This window comes from Fulmarus glacialis, unplaced genomic scaffold (assembly GCF_000690835.1).
Source record: "Fulmarus glacialis isolate BGI_N327 unplaced genomic scaffold, ASM69083v1 scaffold7385, whole genome shotgun sequence".
NCBI classification, from domain to species: Eukaryota; Metazoa; Chordata; class Aves; order Procellariiformes; family Procellariidae; genus Fulmarus; species Fulmarus glacialis.
Window position 1 is genome coordinate 15,214 of NW_009211141.1, and position 25,649 is coordinate 40,862.

The window sequence follows — 25,649 nt, forward strand, 5'->3', positions numbered from 1 at the left end:
GAGGGACAAACTCGTTCTTATGGCTGGAAGAGTTTCACCATTCCTTCCAAGTCAGTCTTAAAGCTTTCTGTGGTTTCAGACTTGTGCCCTGCCTTGGTAAATCTTCACGCAGTCTTTTTTTGCCCTCTCGTGGGATGGAAAGAGATCTCTCAAGAGTGCCAGACTAGATCCAGTGCTTGTTCAGGCTGGGGAAATGCGTTCATCTGCATGGCCCTTAATTCTGCTTTGTATGTGTCCTGCCCTTGACCTGTGTCTCTTTTCCCTTGCCCTTGCAAGTGCCAATAAACTTTAGATCTTATCAGTGATTTCTTTGTTTCCTCCACTCAGGAAAACAACTCAGTTTTAATAATGTTTTATTTGATCTTTTTTTGAACTTGTTTCTAGTTTTTTCCCAAGGGTGGTGTGTGAGTTTCTGCTCCTTTTCTGAAGGCTTACATTTTCAGAGACGAGCCTTAAAGCAAAATTTGGTCTAATGACAGTGGTACTTGTGAGAACCATTAGGGTGAAACTAGAGGCTTGTTTAAGGTTGGGGACCTGCCTTTGGTCAGCATGGAGCTCAGCACCTATCCCAATTCCCTTCATAGGAGCTGTGACTTTTGGCAAATCCCTAGACTGAAGATGCTGGTGAATGCCAATACCTATGCTGCTTGCTTTTAAGTACTGAAGAATACTCCAAGAACGAGTTTGATTTTCTGGTTGCTTAACTGAGCTGATTTTTAAATAGCTCAAGGTGAACTAAGGTTCCTGGTCCTACGGGGAAGCTAAATGAAGGTGGGCATAGGGGTGCCTCTGGAAGGAGACTCTCCCACCTGTCAGCTCTACTGACTCGTGGGAACTTATCTAAGCTCAGATGCAGGAGAACAGTGGGATGGTTCCTACCTCTACACCAAGCTGGTGGAGCTTTAGGCAAACAAGTTTCCACTGCTAGCAGGGAAATGGCCCCAGAGCTTCTTTGTTTTACAACCTGTGTCATAGTTCTCATCTGTCTGTGCAATCTCTTTCTCTGCCACTGAGATGGCTTGGTTATCTGAAGGGTCTGCTTGGATGGAGTACCAAACCAGTAGGCAACCTTTTTCCCCAGACAGGAAGGGTTGACAGAGCACATGGGCAGCCCTGTTTCAGCAGCGTGACCCACGTTGTTTTGCAAGCTGCTGGCCTCCTGGTGCGGGGAGGAATGCATGAAGTATTTGAGGACTGCTGAGCGAGACAGTAGCACATTGTCCTGGGACTGGGAAACCGTGGTCCATTCCCAGCTGTGCCACCGACCCGCTGTGATCCTGACCTGGATGCATCTGCAGGGGAAGCGCCTTGTCCAAGTTGTGCTGAAAACTCTCAAACTGGAGTTTGGCTTGAAAACCATATCTGAGGGTATGTCCCATGACTGTCAGAGCAGTGTTGTCTCGTGATGGACCTCCCTGAAGAATTGCGGAAAGGTGACTGGGGGACTGTTGGCTCGAGCGGCTTCATACAAGTTGTATGGTGGGCAGGTAGCAGCCTGAATGGGTCTGGATGCACAAGGCTTAGTGCCTGCTCAGTCAGCCACGCTTGGCTGCAACGGGATTTGAGTTTGCAGCTGAAACCCACTGAAATTACCGGTTCATTGGGCCCTAAAACTAGCCTGTTGCAGCCTGTCACAGTTCAGTGAGTTTATAATGCTGCATGTGACTAATTATCCGCCCATTTTTTCAGGTTCAACAGCATCACAATATTAATATGATAAACAGAGGAAGTTTTCACTTGGAAGAGATGGAAACTTCCCAGTGTGTGTCTTGAACCAAAAAATATTCCTTGAGACCAATGCAGGGGGTACATAAGAGGGCTTAATCTGATCTACTGCTATCCTTTGAGTGTCTGACTTGCTGCTGTGAAGATAACAACATAAGATGGAGGGGCTGGAGTGTGCGTGAGGGTGGGGAGGAAATCTTCCCCTGCGGCTCTTTCTACTCCTTTGAAGTCATTGAGTCATTGCAGTTTGTTTTTCCTGTTTAGTCATTTTGTTGCTGTGGTGACTGATGCTGCCGAAGTGCTAACAAGTGGAGGGCATGTGAATTCACAGCTGTGCCTGGAGATAGCTGCAGATAAGACTAATTCCTCCATGCTCCTGGTTTTGCCCAAGTTCCAGGACTGGCCGAGCTGTTGGGGATGCTCTGTGGGTAGATGTGCTTGGCTGAAAGCGCCTGCACCATCCCTTGACTTGTGCCTTTGAGCTGGAAGGCTGCTGTGGGTCAGGCGCAGCGAGGCTCCGTAGCGCGTTGGTTCAGTCTTTGGAGCAAGGGGGGGTGAGATGGGGCTGAGGCTTGGGTGGGAGGTCTACACTGCCTTCCTGGAGGAAGCTCTGTTTGTGGGGGTGGTTGTGGTACCTGCCTCTTGTCCCTGCGTCGGCCATGAACGAATGATGCTGTTTGGGTTCTGTGATGGGCAAGTGGAGGGGGAAAGGGCTGCTGGCATTGCTCACCCAGGGAAATAAAACTGGAGGCCCTTGGCTGTGCTGTTAGGCTTGTGCCCCCCCTGGAGAGTTGGGGGCTGAGGTGCTACGGACCTGTCCAGCCTTCTGGTGTGGATGACTAGTGTTTACAGAAATCCCATGATTCAGCTGAGATCCTGAGTACTGCTGGGCATGACAAGCTGTAGCGCAAGGGCTGACCGCACTGCCACTGGGCTGAGAAGTAGCTACTGTCAGGGGTAATGACAGCAGGGCTTCTCTTGCCCAACACTGGGTGTTTGAGGTAAGAAGAAGGGGCAGGATGGGGTTAAGCAAATAATCTGTCAAGCCGTGAATATTACCCATGCAAACTGTTCGTCCGTCCAGCCTGCTGGCTGGCATTGGGTTTCAGCTCTTCTGCAGTCAGTGCAGCCGTAGCCCGAGTAAAATCCGGCCTTTTTCCTCTTCCAGATGATGTGGCTGGAGGATGCCCCACGCGTGGCTCCATCTGCGTCGTGCAAACGCTCCAGGCTGGTGGCAGCCAGTTTAGCTCAAAACAGCCTGTTGGTAGCTTCAAGTCTGAAGTTAGCTACTGAGAGCGTAGGTGTTCCTGGAGGCAATGGGCAGCCTTTTGATCATGCAGCAAAGCTGTGGGCTTTCTTACCTGGAGAGGTACCGGTGAGAGGTGTCAGTGCTCTATTTTGGCTCCCACAATTCAGACTGAGCCAGGAGCTGATGTGCCAGATAAAAATAAGATGCTACCAGGCTAGTACACCACTTCTGAGCTTGCTGGCCATGGCTGTAGCTCTGCTTGCTCTTCTGGCTAAGCTCTGGAGATAGCAAGCAGCTGGAGGCCTGGGAAAAGGTCTACATTTGGTAGAGATGTTTACAAAATACATGGCCTAGTTTTTGTACATCTCCACTGAGGCTGCAGCCTGGCCTGAACATGCATGTCTATGTGTGAGTCCTGTCCCATGGTGAACAGAGCTTTTAGCTGCCTGTTCTGCTCTTGAGGGGTGGGGGGGTTGGGACACCAGATCATCTTGGTGTCTGCACCCAAATCTGTCTGGCTGTTGCCAAAGATGGTCAAGGTGACCTTGAGACCTTTTCTATCTGCCAGAGAGGATTAGATCTTGTAGCAGACCCCTCTAGGTGTGCTTGACCCCTTCAGCAAGCAGTATCAAGAAGGGCTGAGAACTTTCACTCCATCAGCATCTTTGTGTTCTCCTTTCTAGGTGTTACTCTCTCCAGACATGGATTTTGATCAGTCTGAAAGCGAACAGGATATTTCAGGACTCCAGGGAACGAACCAGAAGATGAAGCAGCCCAGCTATCAAGTGGTCATCTGACAACACCGAGACAAGGGAGGTGGAGGAAGGCAAGCAGCACTGCGATCCTTGGGCTGGCCGAGGAAGGGGCGGGGTGGGGACTGCTAGTTGATTCCTATGGATCTGCAGAGATCCTTTTGCTTGCCTCATCTAGGTGTATCCTTCTGCAATTGTCTCTTTGGGATGGTATCTGTGCATCCTGTACAGGCTTGAGCAGTATCTGCTTTATCTGTCTGACCCTAACCTGTACACACGCAGGCACGTTGAGGTTAGGGGTATGGATATGTACTTCCCCTGGCTGGCCAGCTGGGTGTAACTTTTTGTCAGGGCTAGAGACTGAAATCAAAAGATTGTCTGCTTTTTTTTTTTATAGAAAAGAAGAAAAAAAAATCTATCCTGTACTACCTGAACTGTGACACTTTTATATGCACAATACTCAGAAGAATTGGTTTGCAATATGTATTTAAATGTCTTGAATTGGGAAGATTGTCTCAGTGGATCTGATGCTTTTTACTGTTTTATAAGGAATGCAATAAATATTTGATCTCCAACTGCTTCATAAATGAAATGCCTTCATGTGCTTAATGTTTTGCAAAACCCTAATGCTGTAAAGGGGAGGAAGGGGATCTGTTGAAATCTTTCCTGACCAGTTCCTCAGAGGGAAGATGGTCTTTCTGCAGCAGGGCTATTCTAGTAAACCTACAGGAGAAGAGCTGGGCCACAGTGCTGAGTTTCTGTAGATGCGTTAATGAGCCACTTCAGTGCAAAGACCTGATGCTGCAGCATCAGCCCGCGCTGGACTCCAGACTGGAACAGACTCAGAGATCGATCCCAGTTGCCACCTTACAAGTGGGTGTGTACTGGGAACTAGAAGTTGACTACTTTCCTTTTACCTGGTTTAAAATAAGCATATAAAATCTCTGCAGGACCTGATTCAAAAACTAGATCTGAAGAGTCAACTGAAGCCCCATTAACCAGCCCTGATCTTCTAGGGGTAAGGGAATGGCCTCAGGTAGGACTGCTGCAGGAGAAGACCCCTGGTTCATCCCGGATCTGGCACCTTTTGCTCCAAGTGTGAGGTGCAGGGCTTTGCCCTTGCTCTCTTGTTAACATATTGTATTCATCTATAAACACACAAAAATGCAAAACACTTTGCAGCTCTCCTGGGGAGAGAGAGCACAGAGCAGCTGCATAATGCGCTCCCTGGGTGCAGATACGCAGCTGTGATGAGACCCATACAGAGTCCAAACGGTGGATAGTCCTCAGAGCAGGGCCTGATCCCAGATCTGCTGAACTGAACCGGTAGACCCGGTTGTGCCCTAGGCAGGCTTTGCTTACTGCAAGACAGTCCCCAGAAGCATTGGGCAGGAATTACCTTTTATTTTTCCTCCCTCCCTTGTATTTTCCCAAGAAAACCCTCCTTATTAAGGAGAAGAAAATAAAGGATTTGGATTTTCTAACTTAGACGGATTTAGACTTTTAAAAGCTGAGCTGAGAGCGTGTGAAGTTTGTCAGTTTTGTGGGTTTTTTGGATTTGTTTTTTTTCCCTAACTTCAGAGTGGTTTAGAAGCATTAGATGCAAATCAAAGTTTTGCATGCCCCTTAGTGAACTAGACACGCTTGGCTACACTTGCAGCTGTGCGGCATTATACTGTATTTTCTGGAAATTAAGTCCTTTTTTGTTTCTTCCTTACTTAATGAAGGGTCAAAATCCTACTTGTGCTGGCACATCAAATGGCTTTTGGAACACATGGCACACGGCTCTCTGAATAGATCATTTATATTGCTTAGTGAAACTGGTTTCATAATGCAACTTTTGCTTGTCTGGTGGAGTTCTGCGCTGGTAAGTGCTGGAATAACTTCTGTGCTGTTTAAGGTCTTGACCGAAAATAGATTAAAACAGCTTCCCTATTAGAAACTTGCTCCTTATTTTGAGGTGTACTGGTATTTTGGGGTTTTGTTCTTTCTATAGGGCTGCATAGTGCAATACTGCATTCTGTGAAGAGTGCATATTCAGCCACAGCAAAGTCTTTGTCTTAAAATGAAAGGTGAGTGACATGATCTTCATCTTAGCCCATAGTTAAGGCTGGCCGAGAAGGCTCGCGATGGGCAATAGCAGGGCAAATATGATGTGGGGGAAGGCTGTTCCCCTCGAGCATTGCGTAGCCAGTGCTGTTTCAGCAACCCTAAATTGAGGAGTCCCTCGTCTGAAATGGTGGTGTGCATTGGCCTCCAAAGTGATTGCTCAGCCCTCATACCTGAGCTATCTGAGCAGCTCGCAATCTTTAACCATATCACGCAAAACAAAGTGCTCTGTGACACTCTTGGAGATGAGAACAAATGTGTGCTTGTACGTGCCGTTGCTGCAGTATGCTTCCTGGGAGCTCTCTGTGCTACAACAAAGGGCTGTGAGGACCAAGCCTGGATGCATTCTCTTTCCCCGCTTTATGGATGGGGAAAGCTGAAGTTTACAGTCCATCACCTGCCTTTGCTCTTACTGCTCTTGGGGCAACAGGAGCACAAACTCTGCTTTCCCATGTCCTGTGCTACTGTATTTAAAGGTTGGATGAGTCTTCTCTATGTGGTTAAATTCTCAGTTTAGTGTGGGAGTAGACCCCTGGGGTCTGTTCACATAACACACTTCTTGCTTCCTACCAAGTGTACAGGTGCTGATGAACATCATTGACCTTTAATTTTCTGCTTAAATTACTTTAGTTCCCAACCTATTGTTATCTTGTGAGTGGTTCTGTCAGCCATCTGGTAATATGAGCTTGTCCAGCAGCATAAAACATACATAACCTTAGCTTCAAAGCTCGTTTTATCTTCACCAAATGAAAGCTTCACTGCAGTGTTCACTGTAAAATATTTATTGTGAAATGGATAACTGGAGCCTTAACAAGAACTTGAGTATATTGCTCCAGGTGCTTCACATGACTGGGAAGTTGGACTTGATCATTGTTCTTTTCAGGCTCTGAAAGGAATATGTTTCCTTGGCTGGAGGAAGAGGAAGAGGAGTAATGATGCACCTGAAGCATTAGTTCTGTGTGTGTGTATATACATATCTATATACAGGAGAGATGAGACAAGAGGAGAGCCTAAGCCAATGGCTCCCCTTAGCAATACACTTGAACAGCAAAATGTGGGAGGAGAGTGAAGATTTCAAAGAAATCTCTTTTCAGTAAGGACAGTATGAAGACACCTGCCAAACTCTGGACTGTTTAAAAGTTCGCTGCCACTATGCTGTTCACCCTGTGCTAGTAAAATGGGAGGTTATTTGGGAATGGGCTGGGTGAGCCTCCTCCTGTGTGTTTAGGTGGAGAAGTCAGCTTCACAGATGCTTTTTCTCATCTTATTCCTGGCCCAGGAGCATTAGCATCTTGGGTTATTGCATGCGCAGGCCTGTGCTGAAGGTCTTGCCTTCAGTTCTCCCTTGCAGGCGAGCTATTTCTCAAGATAGCTGGGCCCAAAGCAGTAGTTTTCTTTATGTTTTGCGCTAATTGAGCTCTCTGTAAGGGTCTTCCAGGGTGCAATTAAATCTAGCCATTTGCTTTCAGCTGTTTTCCTCTTCCCCACAGCACGTGGTGTGAATAAGCAACCATGCTTGCTACCTGCTCTGCTGTCACAGTGCCAGCAGAACTCACTAGATGATCAAGCAACTGGAAAACCACCACCCCACCCCCAGCAGCTGGAGCTCCTACAGCAACAATATGATTTAATTTTTAAATATGCAAAAAATCAGTCAAGATTTATCCTATTTTTGTAGGTCTCCGGCAACTCTGTTTTCTCCTAACACATGGATATCATTTAGCTCCTGGAGATGCTTCCACACCCACCCTCCTTCCTTTCAGTTCTGGAAAGGCAGAGTATACATGAGCTCAGTTTGGCCTTGCCATATAAATGTCTTTGTGGTTGTCGAAGTCCTCTTTGGCCAAGTTCTCTACTAAGCAAACTCCCCTGTGGCCGATCTATAGCATTATTCAGTGATGCCTCACTTTAAAATAGACCACAGCCTTGCAGTTTGGGTTTGGAGGTTTCTTTGCAGAGCAGCACCAGCTGCAGTGGGGGTGGCTGGCGGACGCTTCTGTAACAGCGTACAAATTCCTGCAGTGTAAGGAAGGAGAAGGAGCCAGGGAAATTGGGTTGAAAAATTTTTGACAATTTGGAGTAAATAAAGACTTCCTCCCTGATTAGAAAAGCATCTAGAAATGTCTAGTCTAAATTCAAGAGGCTGCTTTGTAGGGTCATAAGCTATCGCGGGTGCTGGTTCATCATCCTTTAGAGAATTTAAATCTCTGCTAAGCAGAAGTGATGCTCTGCTCAAGGAGGTGGCAGGTCTGTTGGAAGCTCACGGTGGAACTTTGTTTCTCTCTGGGGGAGCCGAGACTCAAGAAATCACTAAACCTGCAATGTTATTTAAATGAGATGCTTCATGGAATGGGACCTGCACCGTTCTGCTGAAGACCAGAGATGCTTTTTAAGCATGCAGCCTGTGCACTGAGACAGCAATAAACCACATGAAAGTTTTCACCACTGTTTTAAGGGTCTGTAGTGGTTCAGGGAACATCATGCTTAGTGGCAAACCCAGACCCCATCCCAATAACCAAGAAAGCAATACCCTCTTGTGGCCTGTTGATTTAAGGTTTTGATTTCTTTGTTACTTCTTTGATGCTAATGGGTCACTGCAGATGAATATCCACCCACCTCTCCTCTCTCTCTCTCTTCTTTCCCCAGGGACCATGGTTGGAGCAGGTGCTCCAAGTCACTTCTTTGCAAGGCGTATCACCCAAGGTTGTGTCTCTAGATAGGCACTGTGCTGTATGATCTGTGCCTCTCACTGAGTGACTCATCAGCCCCTGGGGGTATTGCACAGATCCCTGCACGTGTTTATTTTAAGGCCAGCAGCTCTCTGCACTGTTTGGTATGAGTGCTGGCCCATTTCTCCCTCCCTTCCCACTGGGAGAGCACCGATCACACCTTTAACCATGTCCTCAACCCTTCCCCCCAAACCTCCTTGTCTTCAGGAATTTGATGAACAATGTTCATCTAGCATGAAAGAGAGACAGCTGATTTCCAAGGGCAAAAAGCCTTGGTTTCTTTGGCACCAAAAAGTAAAGAAATATTCATAAGTTGCCTAGCTCTAGAGGCTTCAGAAGGGAACCGCTGTCACACATGCTGCTGCAATGCATTGCTATGATCGGTCTTAAAGGCTGTTAATCGTCCCAAAGCTGGTCCCTGTGTCAAAAGGATGAGAAGCCAAGTAGTCTTTGTAGCTCCCATCGATCAGTTTGTCCGCATTGTTTTTGGCAAACCAGCAGTCAACTTCCTGCTGGCCGTTGTAGATCCTCCTCTGCTTCCACACAACAGGAACAAGCCGTCCCTTCACTTTCAGGGTGTTTGTAGGGTTTGGCTTTAATGCTTCAGTTTGGTTCTGACCAACCTGCTGACGACTTGTGTTTAGAGATTCCTGAAGAAGTTTAACTTCATGGTTCAAGAACTGACCTGCAAGGCAAGATAAAATAGACTCCATGACTGGCTGTTTTGTGCCTGTTTATAAGTTGTTCGGGTTTTGGTTTGGTTTTTTAAGAAGTAGACCACGTTTTGAGGATTCTTAGCATATAGGGTTGTAAAGGGCTTCTCTGCAATAGCAGGGTGAATCTAGGTCCTGCAATTCTTTTCTAAATCTCACAAACATAGAGACAGAGATCAGAATAAAACCCTATTTCTTTTTTCATTCGTCAAGATACATTTGCTGAACTAAAGAGCTTTTTGAGCTGCTAGTAGCAGTGGGCCATGGTTACTAGAGGATAATATAACCATACAAAGCCCATCAGCAAGCAGAAAGAAGATCTAGACGAAGCTCCAAGATCTCTTCCCTTGCCTTCTTGGGGACAAGCTCTTTTTGGCCAAACCTAAGTGTAGATTTAGAGGTTTGCACATGTGAGCAGCCTGAATCCAAAACTCCACTCCTGAAGGATCGTACCTGAATGTCACAGAAACTATGGCTTCAGTCTTAGAGTTCTGCACCTGTACATGGCCATAAACATCACTACTACTCATTGGCTGAAAGAACCCAACCATCTAGACATTCTCTGAGCCTTCCAAAAGCCTAATTGCTCTCAAAATGTGGGAATGGTTCTTCCTTCACTTCACGTTTGAAAGAAAACAGTTGCAAAAAGTAGTAATGTTTCTTGATCTCAGTCAGGCTCAGGTGTAAACAGCTCAGTCCTGCGAAAACAGACCCTCTGGATATGTGTAAGTGCAGTGCTTGAAGGCTAAGCCAATGATCTCTGTAAATGTGTTAGCTCTGCAACTAGAGCTCTCTTTCAGAATCTGCAAGACCTCAGTTGACTGTCCTCTCTGCCTAGAGAGATTCAGACCCTAATTTGCTATGTCCCTAAGAGCACATTAGCAGCTGGGCTATTCTGAATTAGGACTGCTGTTAGAGAACCTCTTATTAGTGCCTTATTCAGGGTTCTTGTGCAATATTTGGTTTCTGTCTCTGTATTGGGAACATCAAGCATGTGTATTCTATTGACAACTGTATTGAACAATCATAAAAAGAGTGGAAATGTGAAAAACAGGCAAAGCCACGCAGCTAGGATAGTGGGAGTAGTTGTTTGGGAGTGGAAGTAAAAGCCTCACCTGGGAACTTAATCCCCACCTGCCTTGTTCGTTACCTCCTGTCTCTGTGCTTTAAAACTGTTTGGAAGGATCATTTTTCTCTGGCTTACAGCTCTGAATCTGAGAACCTGTTACCTACCCAGTAGCCCGTGGGAGTCAGAAGAGAGGCCTTTACTATTGGAGATGTAGAACCCCAGGTGATCCCTCTGATACGGGGCTGGCTTCTTGTAATGATGGATGAGGATGACAAAGCTGATTGTGTCTCGTATCGTCACAGTGATGTTGGAATTGGCGGAGATGGACACCTCGAGGCTGCTGCTCCGCACAACGGCACTCCGATCGCAGGACAGAATAAGTCTTTCCCCATCATCCAGGATGATTCTTTTGGGTGTGATCTCTAGGTAAGATCTCTCTGGCTTATTGCTGAGGATAGTGATGGTGCTGAAGTAAGTCCGATGCTTCTTGTGGCCGTTGGGTGGTGCAGGAGCTCCGATTAGTTGCCCATTCACAGTTACACCTTGCAAAAAAAAAATCAATAAATGAAAGCTGGAACCAAGAACAGGTCTATTGTCTCAAATATATAAGCCTTGCAACTGAGGACATGCAGATTCACCACCTCATGCTCGATTATTTCACCTACCAATATTCAAAGCAGTAAGGCCAGTCTGTTATAAATTGATTACCTTATACAGAGCGCCTAAATTTACCCAAGCTCAGAAATACTGGCCTTCCCTGGAGACAGGTGCCCCCAGCCCCATTAGTCCTAACATTGTGTACACAGTTCTACAAGATAGGATCAGCTGCTCCTCAGCACAGCCACTTCCTAAGCTCCATCCAACCTTAGATCTACCTATCATCAAGACAATGACGTGCAGGGGTTTTGAACCACATAAGACAAATATTTATCTCCCTGTCTGCTATAGCCCAACCAACCATGGTATGATTTACCTAGACCACCTATTTGTTGATGCATAACACAAACCTGGGCAAACATACCACATCTTGGAGGACTAAGAAAAGCTGCTGGCAGGCCTGCTTTTCCTCATATCACCAACTGGCATAGGGACTGAACTTCTAGGAAGAGGACCCGGGTGTATCTGAATGCTGCTGTCTCAGAGTATCTCAGGGTAGTAGACAGTTGGGGTTTGATGTCCCTCTACCTGACTCCTCCTAAGAAGAGAACTCACCAGGGAAGCCACAGAGGAAGGGTTACTGCCTTGGCCAACATGCTGAGCAGGACCTGTAGTGAAGTGCTAAACCTCCTCAAGTGGCAGTGTAAAAAATTCAGGCTCTCTCTGTGTTGCTGCAGAACAGGACCCTGAACCCTGCATTCCCATTGGGTTATTTTCAGCTTCACCAGTGCTGCTTTTCCAGCTTTCCTCAGTTTTGCCCAAAAAAACCCCACTTTTGAGTAGTCTAAGGTGCAGATCCCACTGAGTCAGCTGAAGCCTAGATGTCCACACTAAGATTCCAAATCATTTCAATTATTTTTGTGACTTCCTGACCTTAAGACAGTGTCTCATTTCCCATGGATCTCTGAACAGCTACTAGACAGTAACAATTAAGGAGGAAATTTGTGGCTAACCCAACCTAGACCCAAGCCACCAACACTGAGATAAAGTATCTCCATATCCCATCATTGCTGATGGAATCCCTCATTTCTGTCTTCATAGACTCAACTTGCTAGTGCTACGGAGTCTGTTTTTCTCAAGCTCATTCCGCGTTTGAGCCACAGAATCACTCAAAGCTGTAGCACAAACACAGTCTGTGAAAGAGGTTTAAGGGAAACGCTGCCAGGAACTGGATCTTATTCACTAAGGCAGGCATGAACACAGAAATATGGAAGCTAGACCACTGCCACACAGAACAGAATTCTTATAACTTTATTGTGGGGTTGTTTATCTTCTTTGTAAAACAAGTCTGTGCATTGTCTCTTGTTTTGACACCCCTTCCTCCCACCATTTCCCTGCTCAGGACATAATCTACTTATTAGCTGCCCTGCTTAGAATTCCAGATCGGATCAGACCACAGTTTGGGCCCCTGGGGATCAGACTGGCTAGGGCAAAGCAGATCCTGAATCCTGTGCGTTTTCTCAAGGCTGTCATGACTCGGCAACCAGTTTGGTGGTCCTTTCTCTGAAACAGCCTCAGTGCTTGGTTAGCCTGTTTGGATAATGTGCTCTGCCCTGAAGCAAACAACACTGTAAGTAAAAAGTGAAGTTCCAATAACAGATCAATTTTGTTGAGTCCAAATCTTTTATTTGCATGTTGTGACTTTGTAACTAGAGGACTGATGAAGTTGCACCGTCAAAGAAATGCACTGTCTCTGCACCAGAAAGCTGAATCCCCTATGTAATCTCTCGGCACGGAGGTGGTCGCATGGCTTACGCAAACACTACATGCAGTATGCAAAATGCCTGTGGCTGTCCATTCAGCTGTGGGTGTTGTAGCACTGGTCAAGCGCAACCCCCAGACCATACTGGGTCGAATCATCAGGAACTGAGCTCTCTAATCTAGCTGGACCGAAGGGGTGCAATGTGGTCCTCATGCACTCAGGTGGGTCTCTTGGCTGTTTACATGCAATTGCTGCTCTCTTGATTCCAGTCAATGAAGACCCGAACTAGGAAAAATTTGGATACACATAAAGGCCAGTTCTCTCTATGGTTAGGTCTAATCTGTTGAAAAACACTTCTGTAGACAAATTGTGTATGTAACAATGGCCAGGCCTTCTCCTTGCTTAGGCTTGCTGTGAATTTACCCATAAGCTATGATAAAATTGGAGGTCAGTAAATGGAAGTGAAGTTTACCTCCCCTTCTAATCCAGGTGATTAAAGCCGGAAAACTCGTGTGTACTGATTTTACATTGCTTGGCCAGAAAAACAACTTCTAATTTCCTGCCGCTGTCTTGCCTATGAAGCACCTTCGTGCTTAGTCTTATTGCTAGAGAGCTGGCCTCGCACTTCAGCTTTCCTCCACAAGCAACTGCTTTGCTTGGCTGCTCACCAGATTCCTTATGATCAGAGACCAGTCGGAGAATGTCTCCTGGTTCTCCATCAATATTGAAGCAGACAGACACCTTGCTGGAGGGAAAATCAATGACAAAGTGAGGGTCTCCATCCGCTGAGAAGATATGGAAAAAGAGACAAATGTGAGAGGCTTACACAAAACTGTAGTGTCCAAGAATGTAACAAAACTGCTTTTCAAAGTTGTTCGTCCCTGGCTTTTCTAAGACCTCCTGGTTTGTTGTTTTTAGAGGGTCGGATGGAGTTTGCCAGGAAATGCCAAGTTTTGCTTTGTTTTTCGCAAAGATTATTTTGTTTTGTTTTGTTTTTCTCACAGAAGAGGTTGGGTTTTCAATGAAAACTCAAAACCCAAAGCAGTCCACGTGAAAGCCAGGGTATTTTCTTCCTGGAATATCATTTCAGTGATTTATGGGAATTGCCATGCAGGTGTTTTATACTCCTCTTCTCCATACTCTGTTGGGAGGCACAGCACACAAAAATATGTCCTCTAACAAAGGACTGCTACATGGGCACACCTCACACTGAACCTTCCTGGTCCTCAATATCAGGTTGGAGCAGTCAACAACAGATTTAAACAATCCCACGACCTTAATTTTTCAGCAATCTTTGACCTATTATCAACTACCAGATAATTGTTATTAATAATAAGACAAGACAAACCCCTAGTTTTTAAGGTAAATTTGACCTTATCCAGTGAAATTCAAGTCTAAATTCTTAATCTGGGCTTATTCTTCAGTGCTTAATGTATGAAAAGGATGTTAACTAGAGGTGCAGAACCAACAGAGAAATAGCAAAACACTATAGAATTTTCTTTTTTTTTTTTCCTTCAACAACACTTTTTATGTTTCAGCAACATTACTCCATAAAATGTTTTTTAAGTAGTTCTAGTACAGAGAGAATGTGCTTCCTGTTCTCCCCTAATCTATAGAAGTCTCAAACATGAGGATCACGTGTTGTAGATCATCTGCCTTGCTATGTTTCCTCACACTTCTCATTACTGATCCTTTCTGTATTTTGTTTTTGTTTTCATTTTCCTCCCTACTCTGCAGGTCTAGTAAATAGGATTTTGGCTAATCTCTTGAGATGGTTATACCACAGTGGCATGCAACTGAAGTTTCCATAAACCACCCACTATTATTTTGGATTATTAAAGGCATGAAAACAGGCACTGACCTGAAGTTTTGGAGATTTTAATCCTTTGTTTATCTTGCTGTCTACGTATACCTAGAAGTGGGGAAGGAAGGTTGTTACAATTACTTACTGAGAAACATAAAAAGCCATAGTATAATAATGTTCCCAAAATATTACTCAGTGAGGTTATGGAACATATTCCTGCAGCTACTTTAAGCTTCATTGAGAATACCAATTTTTCTTCAACAGTTTCTACAGAGCAGTAAGTTCTTCCAGGGGGTGAGTCAGGTGCCTAAAAGGTTTGCTCAAGGTCATCCAACCCACAATTAGCAAAATCAATATGAAAATCTCAGCTTTCTGTTTACCACCCCTCTGTTGCCAAAGTCAGCCATGAGACATTACCTATGCAAAAAGATTTCTTACCAGCACATGGTTATTTTTCCCTCGTACCTGGTGGTGCCTTATGTCCCTGCAAGCTCTGCAACTTCTCACCAATGCCATCAGTAGAAGGGCTGATAAACTCCTCTTGAGGTGGTTCTGAATGGAGCCCAGCCTCTCTCATCTTCAGAACGGTGAAGGGAGTAACAAAATTGTAAGCCAGGGCCATTGACTTGGCTTTCTCCATCAAATAGTCTTTTTCCTGATTGTCATCAGTCTTCAACCGGGCGTTAAGCAATTCCTTGATGGTGAGGTAACTCCATGCCCTCTCAATGTAATTTTTATCACCTTTGCCATCTTCCAGGCCGGGGACACCTCTGATGTCGTTCCTGCTTGGCAGGTCAATAGCCACATCTGTTTTGAGGAGGATGTACTTCTTGGAGTTGCTAGCAGTCACCTCCACATGGAGACTATCTGTGGTGCGGTTAATGAGTTTGCCAGCTATTATAATTTCAGAGCCATTGAAGTAGTTAGGGAAGAAGTTCTGGGTGACTTGCTCCACATTGTCTTCAGGGTAATCAACACGGATGTCAGAGAGAAGGGGTGTTCCTATTTCATCATAGAACCTTAAACAAAGACACATTTCTCACCATTAGTACTGTTCATCCAAGTCTATGCACACACTCTTGCACTTATACGTGGCCAAGGATACAGTCAGACTATCTAATATGGCTTCTAAGACATTCAGGAGCAGTTAGAGCTACCAGGCCCCAAATTTAACTATTGCATACACTGTAACTGGGCCCAGAGAGTCTCTACCCCTAAAGATTTTCAAAACTTGAGTGGACAAGGCCCTGAGAAACCTCACCTAAATTTGAAGTTAGCTCTTCTCTGAGCGGAAGGCTGGATTACATGACCTCCAGAGGTCCCTTTCAACCAAAATTATTCTGTGCTTTATTTTAGTTTTCAGTGTTTCTTAGGCATTTAAACGGAGTCTCTTAAGTATGTTCAGAAGCATCCCAGCATGGCCTGGCAGTCACCTACCTTCCACTATGATTCCAGAGCTCTGCAAGGAGATATTTGTGACCATTTAAGTTTGTTTTAAAGGACCTGTCCATTAAAAGTAAATTCTTGGCTTCTGAGGCTCACAGAAAGCACCCTAGTAATTTCAAAGTGTATACTTAGAAGACGTTGTTACCCACAGTTTTCTAGTGGTATTATGCATGAAATAATGCATAATACAGCCAGAAACTGTAAGACCAAGATGCTAGGTCCTCCAAAGCTGGAGCGTATCTGAACCAAATCTTCTGTATCACTGGAAGAGTCCTAGATACTACCGATGGGGATGGTCAGTGTAGGACAGGCAGGAATACAGTTTTCTGAGGGCCAAAGGAGAAAGAAAATCAAGAAGGAATCTCACCATGCCCCATAAATGAAGACATTTCCAAGGAATGGAGGAATTCTAACTACTAAATACAGGCGGCCTGGCAGAAGAGAACTCACTGCTACCTTATTGCTACCTGATTTTCTGTTGGAGCAAGACATGGCTTCCGTGGAACCAGATTGCTTAACCCTGCAATGCCTTGTTAACGTGACCTGCCATATTTCTGAGAATACCTCGCACTGGACAGGCCAGAAAGCCTTTACAAGGGGTCGAGGCCTAAGTTTACAGTACTGTGTTTTCCCTGCAGCAATGTGCTTTTGATGGATCTTCCCAAGCTGCTCCAAGAATGCCATATTTCCCATTTAAATGCCAGACTCCTCATCTCTTGGCAAGTCGTTTGAGTCTAATTTGGTAAATAAACAAAGAATTGGCCTCAGCCCTTTTTTAGTTCAAGCTGCATTTATTTTTCACATCTGCTTAAACAGATTGTCTGGAAACTAGAGTCACACTTTCTGTTTTATTCTCTCTCCGAGGAAACTCAAAGGCTGAATTAGTTAACTTTCTTTTAAAGTCTCTCTGAGCACTCAGTGTCTTTGATGCAGAGACCTCGTCACATCTTAAAACATGAGTGAATTCTGAGAACTCTCTGTGAAATAACTCCTGGGTTGTAACAAACGGTGGAGCGAGAGATACAACCCGTCTTATAGTACAATGCAAGGAAGTATCTGTGTAAAAATACAACCCACTGACTACAAAATCAGAAATTACATTGGCACCCATGCAGATTTTCCCTCCAACAGTGATTTGAATTGGCCTCCAACAAGTGATTGTGCCTTTCTGTACAAATTTGGCACCAGATGCCAAATGGGTTTGCCATCACTGAGCTTGGTAAACAGTGAGCTGTTTGTCAGAAAAAGGTGTTTGAACAAGTACTTGCAGTGCTGGGTTCCTGTGGCCCAATCAGTCAGCACATCCTTCATTTGCCAGGGAATGCCACTTGCTATCCAAAATGCATGTTCTGAGAAGCAAATGACATGGGCGGAGTGGCAGATGGATCTACAAAATCTGGTTTAAAAGGAAGACACTCTTGTCCGCGTATAACCACCGCAGAAAGAAAAGCTCTAGTGGAAGGTGCGTGGTCTCATTGCTCCAGATGAATTAGATGCTAGCTAGGCGAGAGGTCTCTGCTCAATGACTGTCTCTTTTTGGTTTCTGACGTTCAAAACACTAACATTTGGGGAGTGAAAGTCAAACATTTTTGCTTGGAAATACTGACACACTGCCTGACATTTTAGACAGCGGTGCGGTTCAGGTATCTTTTTGCTGTTTCTCACTAGGGTCTCCCCTTGGACTACAGGTCCCCGATCACAGAAGAGGTGCATAATCTCTGTTCCTACTGAATGATGAGGGTTACAGGAAACTTGTTAGGAGTTTGGGTCACAAAGAATGAGGGAATGAAGCGATTATATGATCATCCCAGGAATGACCCTTGTGTAGCTTTCAAAGTCGAATATTTTGGAGTTTGGGCAAAAGGTTATAATTTTCAAAAAGTAAAGAAATAGTTTTCTGCCCCAAATCGGGATCTTCATTCCTGAGCCCCTCCATGCTGTTTATGTTGTCAATTTGAAGTGAGCAATCCATCCTTTCTTCCCTCTGTCCACCTGCGGAGAGGTGGCACTCATGCCTCCCGTCTCTCCAGGTTTACATGCCCAAAACAATTATCTGAATTAGGGAAACAAATGCCTTGTTGTGAGGGGCTGGGAAGCTCCAGTACAGCTCAGGGGGTCTGCTAGGAAGGAGACAATTTCTGGGTAGGCATCCTCAGTATCTGACCGTACTCTGCCTCTCTCAACCAGAGTTGAACCTCAGAGAAACTCCCATCTCTTTAGAGGATTTTCTTTCCCAAAACCCTTGCCCAGAGGACACAATGCAGATATAAGCACAGAAAAATCAGAACAAACCCTTTGAGGTGGCTGGCTGCATCCTCATCTTCCTGGAAATGCCTCGTCATGCCGCAGTTCTCCAGCGCCATCCTCTCCAGCAGCTTGTGGTCCACATCATTGCCAATGCCGATGGTGAAGAGGCAGAATTTATCACGGACGGCATCCTTGGTGTTGCTGAGGATTTTGGATGAGTGTGTTTCCCCAACAGTGGGCCTCCCGTCCGTGAGGAAGATGATCAGAGAGACGCTCCTGGCATCAATGTCGTTCTGAGCAATGTAATCATTTAGCAGCTTTGCACCAGTCTGGAGAGCACCGTTAATATTAGTCCCTGGGAAGGTACCAAAATGATTGGCTCATTTCTCCTTCTAAGAGTGGTACAAATAATTTCCCTAAGCTCCCTTTAGTACGACGACAGCATCTCTGCTCATCAGGATGTTCCTTTTCTCTACATGAGGTTGCACTAGCCCTTTAATTCAGTTCAGCTCTGTTACTTAGCACCAGTTTGGGATAGCTGTTTATAGTCTCATGAATTGAATTATGAATTGCAGTTTATTATGTGAAACTGCTGTATCCTTGACTATCTCAATGTACAATAATCAGCCATGGTAAGCAGAGTCACAGCACATACAATGTCCCGCCGGTACATACAAAAATACTTAAACTTAATTACAGGACTCTCCCAGATGATATCTGAACTAGGAAAACAAGTTCTGCTCACTTTGCCTGAAGGGCACAAGTTCTGGAGAAAGGGGAAAAGTCTTCAAATGGGAAAACAAGTGGTTGGGTTTGTTCTTCAAACCCCAGAGGCTAACAAAGTTTAAAGGGAAGAGAAATGGCTTTGTTAGCTGAGGAGTATGTTTTCACAAAACAGCGAAGCTGCCTGAAGTGCAGAGAGAGGGAGAAAACAGAAAATAAATGAGAGAACAGATGTACATTAGAAGAATAGTCATGAAAAGGATCCAAGCCTACTGCGTGTTCAGAAAAAAGAAAGCAGGAGAATCAGTACAGGTATCTCCTTGCTTCATGTATTTCTTGTGCTAGTCAAAGCAAAGTGGGATTGGTTGTGGAACCTTTGCAAGATCCGTACATCTGGCTTAAAAACAGCTCTCCGAAAAAAAGCAGGTGAAATGGGTTAAAAGCCACACACAACAGACTCCTCGGGGTCCAGAAGGGGAGATCTAGGAAGGTTATCAGCAAGGATGTGCTAGCAGGTCTGACCATGCATAATGTACATAGGAACTTAGTGTGCACAGCCCCACTAACTGCAGCGAGACAAGGAACGGGAAATGGGCTAAGACTTCTGAAAAGTCCTCAAAATCCAGACTGTGTTTTTTGCAAAATGGTTTTGAACCAAAAACCTGCATCTAAATATCCTAATACTCTCTCAGTCTCCATCCAGATCCAAAATTTCAGAAAGAATTTTTTCCCCAGAAACAAAAGATAACCGTCCCATGCGGCAGATTGTGTCATTTCAAACCCAGCCACATCACAGAGTTACCAAGCACTGAAAACTGCCTTTTGCCATATGCACAAATACTGAGCAGCAATATTTTGCTCCCATTTCTTTGGTGTGTGAGTATGACACAGTGGTGTAGGCACAGCACGTTCTTCGTGTGCGTGATCTGTGAGGCTGAGTGCATTCACGTTTGCTGGAAGATACTCAAGCAACAGCACCTTTACAGGGAAAATGCAGAGTTAGCCAAAACTAAACTACCGCTGGCCTGTGGTGGAGAATCACTGCAGCTTCCTGTTGAACCTGAGTTAATCATTTCCTTTTACTTTTGTTCTCTGGCAGGTTCATGGGCAAACTCAGCTGGTTCCTGCACAGCTCTTTTGGCACTTCAGGAGTAAAAAGCTTTGTACTCTGAGTTTAGTCCCACTACTGGTAATTGTTTAACTGGGCAGGTTCCTTGACCACTTCCTAAACTCTTCCTCTCACAATACAAACAGTACTGCAAACCATCCTGTTTGCTGTGTTTTTCCATCAGAGAGTTTCCTTTGCTAGGAGCGGTCACTGCTCAGGGGCAGCCATGGGAAGACCCTGTCTGACCTTCAACCAGCTGTGACTGCTTGCATGGGGAAGGATTTGCGTAGGTCATTTTGCAGCTCTCTGCTTACCTTGGGCATGCTTAGCTAGGATGGGTATGGCTGCTGAAGTATGTTTGATTACAAACCTCACTATGGTTTTTTTATACTAGTGTCCATAGTCTCATAGGAGACCACTGAATCAAACTCAAAATCATGCCTGCACTTTGCCACTGTTCTGGGGTCTCCTCCTCTCCCCTCTTCACTCCTGGCAACAAGGCACAAGCAAAAAGGGACAAGAAATTCTTAAATGTCATTCTGACTGCTCCTTGGTAGAGACAAGAAGACGACAGTACTAGGTGAGAAACCAGGTCTTGCAGAAGGCAATCCCACAGCCCACACTGGGTAATCCATCGCTGGAGTTTCCAGTCCAGTCAAAATCACATGCTTGCTTTTACACAGGCTATCAGAAACTGCATAACTACTGGCCCTGTGTCTCCTTCACCAGGATATGGTGTTTCTTCCTGTGTCCTCAAAAAATAACCCTGGGAACTTTCCCATTTTGAGGATGTCACCAAATAAATGGGAGAACAGGCCCAAGTTGGCTTTAATAAGTGTATCAGGTCATATGACTGGATCTGGGGATACCTTCCCATCACGTACACTGATAAAGGGCACATATTATTCTGTCACATAACCCTGAGCAGAGGTAGGGAAGGGGCCCCCTTGTCCCATGACCTAAGTCCCAAAGTCTTTTTATTGCTACGTGCTACAGGACCACATTCACCACTCCCCATTCTGGTGTAGTTAATTGGATAGCAAAATTAATCCCGTTCATAGCTCTCATCATACCTCCAGTAGGCGACATGTTATGAATGTATTTTTTGGCATCTCTTATATTATTTGGAGTAACTGGCACCAGCTGGTCCTTTTGCCAGACCTTTATTCGGTTGGAAAAGCCAATGATATTGAAGTGGTCTTCAGGCCTTAGGTCCTGGAGAATTGTGAAGAGAGCTTCTTTGGTCTAGAAAGAGAAGAGAAAAGAGACCAGTAGGCACAACTGTCACTGCTTTAGTGGGCAAGAATTTAATTCTTAAGATGTTTACGGATCTTACAGATATTTCTACACTGCTAGTTTGGCTCATGAAGAAAATTGGGATGTCCTTCCCTGTCTCAAGGGACACCTGGTGCCAGGTGTAAATATAAGATGAATGAACAACTCTTTACCAAATGATCTTGCAAAGATGTGAGACATGCCTGGATCTAACTAAGCTTAAAAACCATGCGTGACAACTAGGAAAAAAGCTCCCAGTGACTGGGAGAACCATGCGCTGAACTAAGAGTTACTGAATAATGTTGACTAATACCAAAAGCCTCATGGAGTTCTTCTAAAGCCCTCCAGACTTGCAGTAAGCTGTAAGTGGCATATGGTTAAAAAGGTTACTTGTAAGTTGAAATACCTCTAAATATGTCAAGGATGCACATGCTCTGTTCATGATTAGGCTACCAGTTGGTATATAAGTACTCCAATGAATAGTTCCAGCAATTAACAAATGTTTAAGCTAATATGTTCAAATGAATAAGATACAAAAAGAAGCCCTGACTAGTCATTGCAGATTCTACCTGCTAGTCAGTTTTGTCCCAGGCATGTTGTTTTTCCAGCAATATGCCAACTTTATATTGCTCTGCTGTTCATCATTCTACGTAAATATAGGCAACCAGAGTGAGGAAAGCTGCTGTCAAGACAAGTTCATAGCGAGAGACGTTAAGGTTCCTGGGTGATGGGAAAGACAGACCACTGAGGCTAAGTCAACAGGAAGAGTGCAGATGTGTCCAGTACTCCCCAGTGTGACCAACTTTGATTTAGCAGTTAAGCAGCTGTGTTCGCATGGAGACAAACTTCAGCTTAGTAAGACCTGCTAAGAGAAGATGCCCAAAACCAGCCTCTGTCCATGCAAACATACCCTATATTGGGATGCAAAACACATGGGAGGAATACAAGGCAGTATCTGTAAGCAGAGGGATCAGCAGCTTCTCAGCTCTGCCCCTTCTTGGCCACCATTAAACCTTTCAAATTCCAAGGAAAGCTATGCAGGAAATAATATGGTGGACTCATCAGCATTTAAAGGTTTCTCTCATGCCTATCAGGGAAATATGTGAAGGGCTTGTCCAGAAAAAATAAGAAAGGTAACCAGCAGTGCTGGAAACCACATGTTCCTAGGCCTGATGTTGCTGTGTAAAGAGAGTTTGGAAAGGAGCTCAAAGGACTGATCAAGCTGTGTCATCAATATCCCTCTGGATCCTGCATTGAAGCTGATGACGCAATGATGCAACTGCAAACAAATTACCCACCGCAGCGGAATCTCTAATCCTCCCAGCTGGTGACTTGGCTTCCGATTCATCTGAAGTTAAGGGGAATATTTCCCAAAGCTTCAAACATTTTGGAGCCAGGTCTGGAGTACCTCCCTGCCTTTCTGTTCTCTGTATAAACCATTTTCCTCTGTAGGGATTGCAGGATTCATCCCTCCATTTGCTTAGCTGGAACATTGCTCCACGTCTCACCACCATGCATTTTATGAATGTTTCATAAATAAGAATACTAAACCAAATGCTGGTGGAAGGGGCTCTTTCAAAGAGAAGGGGAGAACCCCACTAGGTTCACATAATGATGTGCACCAAACCTTCAGGAAGATGAATGCCTGCCCCCAACATGAGGGCTGTCTCCCCAGTCTAACAGTCCACAGAGAACTTGCTAAGATGAGCTAAAGAGCTGTTATTTGAAAAAGAAAGGATGGCTTTATGCTCTCTCATCTCCTCTTTTACAATAGCCTTTGTATTGTAAAAACGCATCACATAATACATGAAATCACCTTTCAGAGGGACACTCAAACATTCACAGTCCCATTTTACAGAAGTGAAAACCAAGGCACAGACTACTTTAGTAATGATGTTAAGGCCATAGATGGAGATCTTTCCAAAACTTGGAGTTTCCAGCTCTCGATCCAGTAGGCCAAACCATCTCTCATGCATGCGTAGAAGGGCAAGCAACAATCACACAGTGGAGAAAAGGACTCTTGGATTTATTTCATGATAACAAAATGGCCCGTGCATTTGTCCCTCAAAAAATGGGATCAACGTAAGCAGAAAGAGAAAATGGAGAAGCTTCTATCCTGTGTGAGCGTGATCAGGCCTTCATGCCAACCTCTGCTGAAGGAAATTTTGGGCAGGATGTTAAAGCAAGAAACAATGAGACCACAACAGCTCCCCAGGTGCAACATCCCTCCTTCACTCCCCCACTAGGATAGGCAAGGGAGAGAAACAGAGGTGCCTAGAAGCAATTATTTGGAGGGAAACTCCCCAAGTCTCATTATCCATATTATAGCTCTGATTATAATTAACATCACTTGACCTTTCCCATTAGAAAACCCATCTTTTCAGTTTTTTGCAATTCTGTCAAACTGCACTTCTCTCAGAGGGATTTACTGGGCCCAAACAGCTCTGTCGTTTCTGAGAACAAGGCAATAATCTTGCTTTGGCCTTCCTGCAGAGAGAATGCATCTCACCTCCAGTGTGCTCAGAAATTCCTTTCGACATTCTTGCCTGTGTTCAGCCAAAAGAAGAGGAAAAGAAAAGGAAAAGAAAAGGAGAAACAACGCAAAGCAGCAGGGCAATTTGTGTGTACACAGCATCCAAGCTAGAATTGCAGAGGAGTCGGGAGGGAACTGAAACAGACTTTCCTAGAAAACGCAGCATTTCCCCACACCCTCATACGGGGGCCAAATGTGGGGTTGGGACCATCTCTCCCTCCCCTTCTTTCATTCTCTCTTTCCTTTTTGTCTCTTATTTTTGCCACAGTTAAGTCATTTCCATGGAGTTTGAGTCAGTTTTTCCCAGGAAAAAGTTCTGTAATATTTTAATGCAGATGCACAGACAGCCTGGATTCTGGCTTCTCTATCATATGCTTGTCTGCAAAAAAAAAACCTTCGAATTTGTGTAATATATATACATAGAAACATATGTACAAGTGTGTGTACATATGTTTTGCTCCAAAACAAACAGAATGAGGGAGGCCATATGGTTCATTCTCCTGTAGCTTTTACCTCATCCCTAGTAAAAATGAAGGGTGGGATTCAGCTTTCCAAACTCGGTCATCAGAAAGCTGGGCATTGCATCTAATCCCTCCCCAGGCAGGGAAAAACACCTCGAGAGAGTAATCCATCCCATCTGTTTTGGATAAGGTTTAGGATGGGCTGAGTCATTGTCTGGAAGTGCCTGTCTCCCAGCATTGCCTCCAAGAGGCTGAGTAGCTCAACTGTAGAGAAGGTGGGACCTCAGGACCAAATCCTGCCCAGACCTGAGCACTGTAGTACTTACTAGTGCCAAAAAGGAGCTGAACTGGCTCTCCACCTCTCCCAGAGTGCTCTGAATTGCCTGGCTTATCCTATGTGTTTCCATATCTCCTCCCGGCTCATAAGGATCTCCAGGTTTATAATAAAGACTGCAGTCCTCACAGGGTGGCAACACACACTTTGCTACCAATATCCCTCACCCATAAATGGGCTGCGAGAGAGACATGACTTCCCTCTGGAGGGTTGGATATGATTCAGGAGCTGGCAGGCAAAAGCAACTTTAAGTAAGGAGAATATATTGGTAAAAGTGCACTGCTTGAAGTCCTTAAGTATGCAGCTATGACTGAGTGCTCTTGGTGCCCAGCCTTCTCCTCCAGTCTCCACCAGCCCGCAGGCAAGGATTTGCAAAGCTCTTCGTGCAGAGAGTGTCTGGCAGCAGCTTCAGTTGGGACACGGCAGCAGGTTTCTCACTCTGGCCATGTAAGGTCACAGCTGGAACTTCTCCTGGCTCCAAGGAGCCAAGGGCTGAGGCTGCCGTGGGATTCCCAAGCTGCTCCACTGCCGATGGGGTCTTTGCACTTCCACTCCTGCCCAGCCCCAGTGAGTCATTGCACTGAAACTCCTGCCAAAGGCGCTCTCCTGTGAGGCAGCAAATTAACCATTTCTTCCCTGGTGAGGGCCAGATCATTCCTACACAGCTGTGCATATGACACTGGTTCATTTTGGGCATAAGCTGGGCACAGGTCTAACCCACTCACACTGAGGAAAACCAGTTTAAGGGTCCAGCTCCCTTGTGCCAGGTGCTATAAGGTGAAACACTTCTCCCAACATGTTTGCCTTTTTGTGTGGAGGGTGGAGCAAGGATTAAAGGAGAGGGTGGCAGGAAGTAACAATACAGAACAGCTGAAAAAAAAAAAAAATCCATTTTTGCCAGTGGAGAATGGTTTGTAGCTGTCAGAGACAAGTTTTAAATCAGGATTTAAAAGAGGATAACTCAGTGGAGGAAGATTCCTCCATTTCCCCCAAATTAGCACGGATGAAATTGA

At 45.0% G+C, this 25,649-nt stretch overlaps 2 protein-coding genes across 2 annotated transcripts in view; one reads left to right on the forward strand and one right to left on the reverse strand.

Annotated features, from left to right (window-relative positions):
• The window catches only part of LOC104076522 (transmembrane protein 110-like), a 9,913-nt gene extending 6,142 nt beyond the window's left edge, over positions 1-3,771 (forward strand). Inside the window, exon 5 of the mRNA XM_009577417.1 lies at positions 3,658-3,771. Coding sequence (XP_009575712.1) covers positions 3,658-3,771 — 114 coding nt within the window. The remainder of the gene's footprint in view (positions 1-3,657) is intronic.
• A 4,996-nt stretch (positions 3,772-8,767) lies between these two features.
• ITIH5 (inter-alpha-trypsin inhibitor heavy chain family, member 5) overlaps positions 8,768-25,649 on the reverse strand; it is a 47,567-nt gene continuing 30,685 nt past the window's right edge. Inside the window, exons 9-15 of the mRNA XM_009577418.1 lie at positions 21,107-21,278; positions 18,248-18,557; positions 14,975-15,528; positions 14,567-14,617; positions 13,374-13,490; positions 10,511-10,888; positions 8,768-9,249 (exon numbers count right to left, since the gene is read on the reverse strand). Coding sequence (XP_009575713.1) covers positions 8,951-9,249; positions 10,511-10,888; positions 13,374-13,490; positions 14,567-14,617; positions 14,975-15,528; positions 18,248-18,557; positions 21,107-21,278 — 1,881 coding nt within the window. The 3' untranslated portion in view covers positions 8,768-8,950. The remainder of the gene's footprint in view (positions 9,250-10,510; positions 10,889-13,373; positions 13,491-14,566; positions 14,618-14,974; positions 15,529-18,247; positions 18,558-21,106; positions 21,279-25,649) is intronic.